The following is an 11,618-nucleotide window of genomic DNA, read 5'->3' as shown; positions in this document are numbered from 1 at the left end:
AAAGACAGAGCACTCTAAAAACCACAAAGTCTGTCACAATATTTGACCACCTGAAGAGAACCATCCAAATGGCGCTGGTGCCACCACCCACAACTAATTAACCCTAAGGGCCCAATCCACCCAGACCCTTCCCTTACTCAAGCTCCTTCTAAATGAATGCAGCCACATCACAGACCTTCCATTCAGTAGGGCTTAAGCAGGAGAAATGCCCCGTGTGCCAGGGCAAGGTTGGGGCCCTCCTCTGTCAGGATTCCCAGCTTGCAGCCCAGCTTACTTCATGCTGAGGCACCTTTGTAAAGAGGTAGGTAAAGGTAAAGGTACCCCTGCCCGTACAGGCCAGTCTTGGCAGACTCTAGGGTTGTGCGCCCATCTCACTCAAGAGGCCGGGGGCCAGCGCTGTCCGGAGACACTTCCGGGTCACGTGGCCAGCGTGCCATCGCTGCTTTGGCGAGCCAGAGCCACACACGGAAACGCCGTTTACCTTCCCGCTAGTAAGCGGTCCCTATTTATCTACTTGCACCGGGGGTGCTTTCGAACTGCTAGGTTGGCAGGCGCTGGGACCGAACAACGGGAGCGCACCCCGCCGCGGGGATTCGAACCGTCGACCTTTCGATCGGCAAGCCCTAGGCGCTGAGGCTTTTACCCACAGCGCCACCCGCGTCCCTTGTAAAGAGGTAAAACCAGTTAAACCAAAGCTCACAGCTCTGTAACTTGAGGAGGAGGGAGTGTCCAGGATAACCTTTTAGCCCTCTTCCAAAAGATTATCAGAAAATGAGTCCTCCAAGGCTACAAGGCTCACCCCACTTGCCTGGGAATGGCCATGGTAGGATTGCAACCTTAATCAGTACTCTTAAACCTTTTCAGGCCTAACGTCCCTCCTTTATCACCCATCTGTAATATGGATCCCATTATTAATTTTGCTGCAGTATATGCTTATACAGTGGTACCTCTGGTTACGTACTTAATTCGTTCCGGAGGTCCATTCTTAACCTGAAACTGTTCTTAACCTAAAACACCACTTTAGCTAATGGGGCCTCCTGCTGCTATCGCGCTCTGGAGCCTGATTTCTGTTCTCATCCTGAAGCAAAGTTCTTAACCCAAGGTAATATTTCTGGGTTAGCGGAGTCTGTAACCTGAAGCATATGTAACCCGAGGTACCACTGTAGTTACAAGTTTGGTGGATCAGGGGAATGCTGTGGATATAGTGTTTCATGGTTTCAGTAAGGCTTTTGACAAAGACCCCCATGATATTCTGGAGTAGCTGGTAAAATGTGGTTCTGGAAAACAAGCCTTATGAGGAATGGTTGAAGGAGCTGGGTATGTTTAGTCTGGAAAAGAAGAGACTGAAAGGAGATATGATAGCTACCTTCCAATATCTTAAGGGCTGTCACATGGAAGAGGGAAGAAGCTTGTTTTCTCCTCCTCTGAAGGGTAGGACTGGAACCACTGGCTTCAAGTTACAAGAAAGGAGATTCTGACTAAACATCAGGAAGAAGTTTCTGACAGTAAGAGCTGTTCAGCAGTGGAACGGACTACTTCAGGAGGCTGGGTGGCCTTCTGTCATGGATGCTTCAGTTGAGATTCCTGAATTGCAGAGGGTTGGACTAGATGACCATTGGGGTCCTTTCCAACTCTGCATTTCTATTTTTTTTTTTTTTTACTGTTTTATTAAATTTGCTTAGTAACATAACATTATTATATGTATTCTATAAAACAAAGAATACAAAACAAAATTCATTCATACTACAATGCATTTCTATTATTCTAGGTCTGTTTTTCCAATTCTTACTCTAGGATGGCAAGATACAAAGGCTCCTTTACTTTTAAATAATAATAATAATAATAATAATAATAATAATAATAATAATTGTTAAGTTGTAGGTGAACATATCAGACGACACAGCAATTCTTCAAACAGCTCTTGATTATACACAGGCCAGAACAGAACTGAACTGAAGGGTTCAGTCAGCCTGCTTATATAGAGCTCCAGTACAACATAACTGTAACAATTTTCTAAAACTATCCAGTCACTGAATGTCACTTTCGATCCCTTATTTGCATAACTATCAACAGTATCCCCCTGCTGGCCCAGGGTGAGAACTTCAGTAAATAATAATAATAATAATAATAATTATTATTATTTATGCCCTGCCCATCTGGCTGGGTTTCCCCAGCCACTCTGGCCGGCTTCCAACAAAATATTAAAAATACAATAAAACATCAAACATTAAAAACTTCGCTAAACAGGGCTGCCTTCAGATATCTTCTAAAAGTCAGGTAGTTGTTTATTTCCTTGACATCTGAGGGGAGGGCGTTCCACAGGGTGGGAGCCACTACTGAGAAGGCCCTCTGCCTGGTTCCCTGTAACCTCACTTCACGCAGTGAGGGAACCACCAGAAGACCCTCGGAGCTGGACCTCAGTGTATACTGGGCCAAGGCTAGGGCAGGCGTCAGCAAACTTTTTCAGCAGGGGGCCAGTCCACTGTCCCTCAGACCTTGTGGGGGGGGGGCAGACTGTATTTTGAAGAAAAAGAAAATGAACAAATTCTTATGCCCCACAAATAACCCAGAGGTGCATTTTAAATAAAATGATACATTCTACTCATGTAAAAACACCAGGCAGGCCCCACAAATTACCCAGAGATGCATTTTAAATAAAAGGGCACATTCTACCCATGTAAAAACATGCTGATTCCTGGACCATCTGCGGATCAGATTTAGAAGGCGATTAGGCCAGATCCAGCCCCCGGGCCTTAGTTTGCCCACCCATGGTTTAGAGCTTTAAAGATCAGCACCAACACTTTGAATTCTGCTCAGAAACATACTGGGAGCCAATGTAGGTCTTTCAAGACCAGTGTTATGTGGTCTTGGCGGCCACTCCCAATCACCAGTCTAGCTGCCGCATTCTGGATTAGTCGTAGTTTCTGGGTCACCTTCAAAGGTAGCCCCACGTAGAGCACATTGCAGTAGTCCAAGCGAGAGATGTACCACTCTGGCAAGACAGTCTGTGGGCAGGTAGGGTCTCAGCCAGTGTACCAGATGGAGCTGGTAGACAGCTGCCCTGGACACAGAATTGACCTGCATCTCAATGGACAGCTGTGAGTCCAAAATGACTCCCAGGCTGTGCACCTGGTTCTTCAGGGGCACAGTTACCCCATTCAGGACCAGGGAGTCGCCCACACCTGTGCGCCCCCTGTCCCCCCAAAACAGTACTTCTATCTTGTCAGGATTCAACCTCAATCTGTTAGCTGCCATCCATCCTCCAACTGCCTCCATATACTCACACAGGTCCTTCACCACCTTTACTGGTTCTGATTTAAAAGAGAGGTAGAGCTGTGTCTCATCCACATACTGATGAACACCCAGGCCAAACCCCCTGATGATCTCTCCCAGCAGCTGCACGTAGATATTAAAAAGCATGGACAGAACCCTGAGGCACCCCATAGTGAGAGCCCAGGGGTCTGAACACACAACCCTCAACACCACTTTCTGGACACGGCCCAGGAGGAAGGAGTGGAACCACTGTGCCCCCAGCTCCCAGCCCCTCTAGACAGTCCAGAAGGATGTCATGGTTGGTGGTATCAAAGGCCGCTGAGAGATCCAGCAGAACTAGGAAACAGCTTTCACCCTTGTCCCTAGCCTGCTGGGGATCATCAACAATCATTATATGAAAGGAGACATTTTATCAAGTGCAAATTGCCATGTATAGCTAACAAAAGCTGCACCTGCTCAAATATTAACTGTAAATAAACTCTCACCCTTTTTAATTCTTATATTTAGTTGTCCTTTCTTCCCCTTTCTTTTCCTTTCACTTTTCTGTCTTTCTGTTTCATTCTTTCCATATATTATACAGTCATACCTCGGGTTGCAGACGCTTCAGGTTGCACGTTTTTCGGTTGTGCACCGCGCCGAACCAGGAAGTACCGGAACGGGTTACTTCCGGGTTTCGGCGCTTGCACATGCGCAGAAGCACTAAATCGTGCTTTGCGCATGTGCAGAAGTGCTGAATCATGACCCGCGCATGCGCTGCGGTTGTGAACGCTGCGGGTTGCGAATGTGCCTCCCGCACGGATCACGTTCGCAACCCAAGTTGTCCACTGTATATGCATATATATATATATAATCAAACAATGAAATATAGTGGTACAGTCCACCTCTGTTTAGAGTTGGCACGTGTGAGCCATTCATGAATTTTGACATACCAGCCAGAAAGCAATGCTTTACATTTCCTGTCCTGTGCCAGAAGGCAGGAAAACAAAGGTTGTATACACATTATGGGCTTAATGTCATTCTTTTTCTGAAGCTGGTTTTGGGGAAAACACATTAAAATGCAGTATTTCACATGAAACAATGTGAAACATAAGACAAAACACTGCTTCCCAAACCAGTGTTGAGAGTGCACTCGATCTAGAGTAATTGTATCTCATACATGTATAGTCTGTGCCAATGTTTTACATTTGTTTGACTACCTTATCTTCTTTTTCCACATTTGTTGGCATCAGGCTAATATTGTTTTTAAGAAGCAACCCGATATTATGAAATAACAATAGTAAATTTTAATATTTTTATTGACTCACCAATTAATTATGCCAGTTGCTGTCCTTTTCATAAGACATTGTATCTCCATACCTTTAAAGCACATTAGAAGCGGATTATCTCCTCAAAAAATTCTGGGCACTTTAGTTTGTTAAGGGCTGCTGGGAATTGTAACTCTTTGAGGGGTAAACTGCAGCGCCCAGGATTCTTTTAAGGGAAAGGTTGTGTTTTGAATGTGTTTTAAAGGTAAAAGTGTTTGTGCGGTAGTGTGCACAGGAGTACAAAAGCTGGGTCTGTTCACCCCAGAATGCCCTGAGGTAAGTGAGCAAGGCCCTACATTGGGAACAACCATCTCAGTATCCCATCCCATCCTGCACCCCAAAAAGACATGCAAATGGGCTCTTTGTGTGTAACCTGTGCCAGGGTGACTGAGGGTGGAGGTATGAAGCCAGACTGTCTGAAGAAAGGAAACTTGCTGTCAGAAAAGACTTGGTGTCGGTCTGGTTTTGGTCACGGAGAGATCCATCATTTACAAGAGCTCCCTTATGCTGCTTTTACACAACACTCAGGTAGGGTGTGTTGGATTATGACAAGGCTGTTCCCATTTCAGCCACATCTTTCATACTACCCCTTTCCAGGCCTAGGCTGGCTTGTGTGGCTGGGATGTCCCCAGCTCTCAACAGTCAGTGACCTAACCAGCTGTGTGAGCTCCCTCCTCCCTGCCTCCTGCGCTGCCCTTTAAAGTAGGCAATCTGCCTTAATCCTCAACCGAGAGCTAGGGAACGAAGCAGGGAGAGCGACAGAAAGAGAGAGAGTGTGAGAGAGAAGCAGACACGAGCAGGGGCTCAAATCCTTTTCAGCGGGAGCACTGCTGTGGAAAGCAAGGAGCGCATCTACAGGGCTTGGAAGGCTCCTGCTCCTGCCCTCCCATGAGAGCACGTAGGGTGAATTTGGTCCTTCCTCCCCGCCCAGGGAGAAAGGCCAAAAGAATGGGAAGCCCCCCCTTGCAAGGGGAAGAGGTAGTTGGTCTAAAGTGCTAGCATCTTCTGGAGATTTCCTCATCTGCCCTCTCACCCCCCACAACCAGGCAGCAAGATGTCCGAGTGCAACGGAGGACGTGAGTAGATGTAGATGTGTTTAGTTTAGTTTAGGGACAAGCTGTTGGGAGGTGGGTAGGAGTCTTACAGTGCAATCCTAGGCATGTTTACTCAGAAGTAAGTGTTACTGAAAGGAGTTTACTTAGTGCATTTGGGATTGCAGCATTTAGGGGTGTGTTCAGAAGAAACTGAGAGGAATAAGACAGTGGTAAGTAGGGGCTGGTAGAAGACGAATGATCTGGGTCCAGCTTTGGGGGGCATCAGGCAAACCTTTGCATTATAGTGGTTCTCAAAAGTAAAGAGCAGGAGGCTTGGACACTGTTTAAGATTGGAACAGCAGCTGAAAAAAAACAGAGAAGTGTATGGCTTTGGTGTTGCAATCAGAATGAGGTGTTTTGATGTATAACTGGGACTGATAATGGAAATGAATGAGTGTGAAGTCCTGAGGCCAAACCATAGGTGCCAGGCAAACATCTGAAGTTTTCTTTCAGCCTGAGCTCACAGAGGCCTTAGTCTTGGAAAAGTCTCCCACAGTGGAACGTGCTCTGCCATATTTCTATATTAACCAACCTTTTTGTGTTTTTCAGAACCTTATTTCTTTTTTGTGCCTTTTCTAAGAAACAGGGCAGTTAGCCTTTAGATCCATCCTTAACTCCCCCTTGCCCTGTTTCCACCTTGCAGCAGCTGGCACCCCCGAGATCCCACGCTCGGCGGCCGAGGCTTTTGTGGAGGCAACAGGCCAGGCCCTGGCATGGACACTTGCTGGTGGGGGCTCAGATACACTGGGCTCTACAGGCAGCAGTGCCCAGAAGAAGCGTCTCCAGCACAACAAGCACAAAACCCAGGGGACCAACGTGGTGCACCGTTCCCCACGAGCCCTCTTCTGTCTCAGGCTGAACAATCCCATCCGCCGTGCTGCCATCAGCATCGTTGAATGGAAGCATCCTATTCTTACAAATTGGGAGACATCTGACTCGGGGTGGGGGTGGGGAGGCCCTCTCTTTTTCCTTGGGGGAAGGAGGGAGAAGAAATTCCTGTTTGTTGCCTTAACTGAATGTTCCCAGACCCTTTGATATCCTCATTCTTATGACCATCTTCGCCAACTGTGTGGCCTTAGGAGTCTATATCCCTTTCCCTGAGGATGACTCGAATGTCTCCAACCACAACTTGGTGAGTGCCTTTCCCAAAGCCTTGGAGGGAAGGGTGGGGAGTGGGGGAGAGCATAGTGCAATGGCAGAGCACATATTCTGCATGCTGAAGGATGCAGTGAAAAGGATTTTGGACAGCTGGAGACCTCAGAAAACTGTTGTCAGATAGTACAGGTACTGAACTAGATGGGTAGGCCCAAGGAAGACAACATCATGTGAAGCCAGGAATATTGTCTCCAAGGTCTGCTTCCTTGCTGTAACCCACCACATGCCACCTTCCGGCTAGAGATACCCCAAATCCTGGATCACGCAGCTGCTCCTTATTTTTCTTCACCTTGTAGTCCAGTAAACTCCTTTGCCGTGGCCTCCTTCTTCCTTAATGATTCCACTTTTACATCTTGATTTCTGTCTGAGGCAACACGTTAATGCTAATTAAAACTATTATCTCTTAATAACCATTAATCCACCACCTGACTGGGGGCAGCTGAGGCAACAGGCTGCCCCCTGCCCCCTCATCCCCACAGCTTCCTAGTTCACTCTGGTGACCGAGGGTCTTGCAGTGAGACCACAGAAGCTCCCCTGTGAATTTGAAGTCATCTGCTGATTGCAGCTGGGGTCAGGGCTGGAGTTTGATCTCAGCTTCCCTGGACTAAATCCAGAATAATCCATGACTGAAACTGGATGGGGGCCAGTTTCTGATCTCTGTTTCTCCCCTCCAGGGTAAATCCAGAAATGCTTGACACCAGTGAAGTCAAAGACAGAACTTGATCTCATTTCTCTGCCAGCCATTTTTTTAAGAATTAATTTTTTTACAGTTCACACAGTACATGTACTGTGCCACTGTGGGAGGGCTTTGTTGTTTACAATGGCAGGACAGAGTCCAGAGATTCTGTTCTCATTGAAGGAGAGGATAACATTTATTGGTATAAAAGGAAAGAAGCAGAAAGTAGTGCTAACTGCACTGTGTTTCTGGTTCTCTTACTAGTGGGTCTCAGTAAAGATGTGATAGGGATGGCCTATTGATCAGGATTTCTGGGTTATGTGCTATAGCTCCACATATCTTTTCTTCTCTGTGTTTTTGTGTTTATTTATATTGAATTTTGCATGCCGTGAGTGACAAATGCGTGCTCCTCTTTTCTGGGGAGTGCGTGTGCAAGTGGCCACACTTATTCCTGTAGCCATGTATATGTGTGATACTCCCAACTCTTTTCTCTCCCTCCTATTTCCTTGCCCACTCTGTAAGCTGCTTGCGCTGGTGTTGGACTGAGATAATGCTAATCCAGAGAATTTTTTGCCCATTTCCCTTGATGGGAATTTCCAGTCTCTTTCTCTAGTGTAACTTTCCAGAACTGGAGCTTTCAAGTGGAGCTCTTTGGGATTGTCCTGACTTTGGAACATGTGACTGGTTTCAAATCCCAATACAGTGGTACCTCAGGTTAAGTACTTAATTCGTTCCGGAGGTCCGTTCTTAACCTGAAACTGTTCTTAACCTGAAGCACCACTTTAGCTAATGGGGCCTCCTGCTGCTGCCGCGCTGCCAGAGCACGATTTCTGTTCTCATCCTGAAGCAAAGTTCTTAACCCGAGGTACAATTTCTGGGTTAGTGGAGTCTGTAACCTGAAGCATATGTAACCTGAGGTACTACTGTAAAGTGATAGATTGCTTCTCAGGACACAAGCAGCAGAAGCTTGGAAGTATAATTTGGGCCTACTGGCCTTCTTCCTCCACAGGAGCAAGTGGAGTATGTTTTTCTCATCATATTCACGGTGGAGACTTTCCTCAAGATCCTTGCCTATGGACTGGTCATGCATCCCAGCGCCTACATCCGCAATGGCTGGAACCTTCTTGATTTTGTCATCGTTGTGGTGGGGTGAGTTTTTTCCGTGGCATGATGAGTGAGTGCAAATCACTTCTGCAGGTTGCCAAAAGTCCCAAGTATATCTCTCCAAATGGACTGCCTGGCAACAGAGAGAGGGGAGATTTGGGGAAACTGCAGTAGCGCAGCTCTTCTGCAGCATCTTAATGCAAATAAGTCTGTATAGCAAGCGATTATGAACGAAGTTGAGGAATTAGATCCAGGTCCTGAGAAAAGCCCTTGTTTCTGTAAAATGTGTGCCAAAGGATGTGTCCTTTCTTACCACGGTGATGGACAAAGCTGCCATAATTCTTTCAAACAGTTAAAAGTACAGGAAGCCCTATTGGGGGTCTGTACCTGGCAATGTTAGTAGGAAGGGAGAGGCCCGAGTCTTGTGTTTGAAGGGACTTGAAATGGTCAGCTAGCCAGAGCCAGTGCCCATTGCTAAATGCTTATGCCTTGAACATATGAATAGGACTCTTATTGTAAATAGGCCATGCAGACACAACATCAAATAAAGTAGAAGGGAACGAGCAGAGCAGCACTAAAATGCTGATGAATTTTCATGAGGCCTTTTAAAAAATAAAGCAAACTGATGTTGAAATGTGAAGAGCTGTGCTTAAGCCTAGAAAATGAGAAACTGAAATAGACATTCACCCATCCCTACCTGTGACCTAAGGGGTGGTACCTGGTAGTTCAAAGTGTGGGGCCTGCTAAGAGAGGAATGAGGCCCACTATGGTCCCTGGTCGGGACAAGGGTTGACACCTGGCACCCTGGTGCCTGAAAGGGGAGTCTGATGGACATGAGGCCGGGGAAGGACATGGAATTAATTGTAAAAGCTCTCAAGCAAAAGAATCCCTGCACCACACCAAGTTGCCCATTTATGGAAGCCACCTGAAATGTGCTTCCCCAGATGCCTCTGCTGCCAGAGGTGAAGCAGCTGGTGAACATGGATATACTTGGTTGTGGTCCTCAGTTTGGGGAACATCCTCTCCAGAGAGTTCTGACTGGCACCTTCTTTGCTACCTTTTAGGTGCCAGTTGAAAACATTTTTCAATTATTCATCATGTCTTTTTTATATATATTAATTTTATTTCATTTTAAATAAAATAAACAAAATGGGCAATTATCTTGCATATATGACCCAACAGAGATCATGTAGATAACACTTTATCCAAATTCACCGTGACTCTTAGATACAGTACATTTAAATTGTCTTATGCTGTTTTATTGTAGTTTTAATGGTGTTTTTGTGTGATTGCTAATTACCCTGGAATCAAAAAGTATTGGGTGGTATATATACTTATAAAAATCAATAACACAAATAAAAGAGGACGATAGCCAGACCTCTTCATTCAGTGGGAGGGGCCACACTTTGCGCATGGAAAGATCCAGGTTCAGAACCAGCACCTCTGGTGGAAAGGATCAGGTGGGGGGGGGGAACCAATAACCTAAATAACCTAAAGAGCCCGCCTTGCACTGGGCAGACCTACTTCAAGGCAGTTTCCTACACCCCCTGCTGTGCCTGGAGGTTTCTCGCCATCTGATAAAGATCCTGAAACTTGAGGTCAGCTCCAGAGACATGGCAAGTCTGCTAAAAGGCTATGCCATCCCACTTGTTCATTTGCTTACAAATTAACCTATGACTGGTGTGGGGTCTATGTGGCCCTTCCGATATTGCTGAACTACATATTGGCCATACTTGCTAGGGCTGACTGGAGTTTTAGTTCGGCAACATTTGGAGGACCGAAGGTCCCCTACACATGGCCCATGCAATTCAGACTGCAATATGTGCTACATACCAAGCCATCCACTGGCGGGGGTGGGATATTTCTCCTGGAGCTATAACCCTCAGGCAAGCCTTCTTTGCAGAAGTCCCAAGTAAAACCCCCCTCCACCATCATCAGGGCCATCAAGGACATTTTACCACCCAAAATGGCTGCACGTCATTATATTAAATGTGTGCCCCAGGACCTATTGCCATGGTGTGTCAGATGCTGGCATGGATCATGAGCCATCTGTTGAGCAGCAGTGTACAGCAGTAGACAGTGTTGGGCATGGACCAGGGAGAGCTGAATTCAGATTTCTTCTCTGCTTAGTGGTAAAGCTCACTGGGTAAGCCCAGGCCGCTTTCTCACTATTTTGAGGATAAAATGGAATAACCTTGTATACGATGCCCTGAGGATTCAAGTGTAATTTATCAGATATGTGGAGGCCAGCTATTGTTGCTCAGAGGAGAGCAAAAGGAATTATGCTTAATTGCCTTTATTATACCCCACATTTTAGAGCCCAGCTCTGGTGTTTTGTGGGGGGGGGGGGAGGCTCAAGCATCTCCCCAGACAATCCCCAAATCCTTAGTTCCCTTTGGGATTAGGTTAAGGGGAATGATCTTGAAAAGGGGATAGTCCTTATTGCCTGAGGATCAATACTCTGAGTCCTCATCCAATGAAGAACACCGATCTCTAGAATTAGATCTGACCACCCCCTCCTTAAGGTAGTTTTAAAAAGGATTAAAATATAGGATTGGTCTATCAATGGCTGTCACCTCAACATTGTGTTTTAATTGTCGTAACCCGCTCTGGGACCATGGAGTGGATATAATAATGATGATGATAACAATAATACCCCCCAGGGCCTGCTTCACACTGTTAGCCCTAGAGAGTGAAGGCCATAAATGGGTCTATGGGGCTAGAAGCTAGTTTGTCATTCTTTTATCTGTGTTTGGGTGGGCTCTTCATGGGAAGAAAGGTCCCCTGCCTGTCTCATCATGGTCCTTTCTCCCCCCCCCCCCCCAGTCTCTTCAGTGTCATCCTGGAACAAGTTTCCCACAAGCCTGGAGAGGCTCATCACATGAGTGGGAAGCCGGGTGGGTTTGATGTCAAAGCTCTGAGAGCCTTCCGTGTCCTGAGACCTCTGCGCCTCGTCTCTGGTGTCCCTAGTAAGCATATTTCTCTTTTACAAACAGGGCGCCTCCGGACTGG

General features: G+C 46.5%; 1 protein-coding gene across 1 annotated transcript in view; it reads left to right on the top strand.

Moving 5' to 3' along the window:
* Nucleotides 1-4,790: 4,790 nt before the first annotated feature.
* CACNA1F (calcium voltage-gated channel subunit alpha1 F) overlaps nt 4,791-11,618 on the top strand; it is a 59,413-nt gene continuing 52,585 nt past the window's right edge. Inside the window, exons 1-5 of the mRNA XM_083420945.1 lie at nt 4,791-5,653; nt 6,315-6,573; nt 6,698-6,803; nt 8,512-8,651; nt 11,433-11,575. Of these exons, the coding sequence (XP_083277071.1) occupies nt 5,632-5,653; nt 6,315-6,573; nt 6,698-6,803; nt 8,512-8,651; nt 11,433-11,575 (670 nt within the window). The 5' untranslated portion in view covers nt 4,791-5,631. The remainder of the gene's footprint in view (nt 5,654-6,314; nt 6,574-6,697; nt 6,804-8,511; nt 8,652-11,432; nt 11,576-11,618) is intronic.

This window comes from Podarcis tiliguerta (assembly GCF_965153285.1).
Source record: "Podarcis tiliguerta genome assembly, chromosome: 17".
NCBI classification, from domain to species: Eukaryota; Metazoa; Chordata; class Lepidosauria; order Squamata; family Lacertidae; genus Podarcis; species Podarcis tiliguerta.
This window is presented reverse-complemented; position numbering and strand designations above follow the sequence as displayed.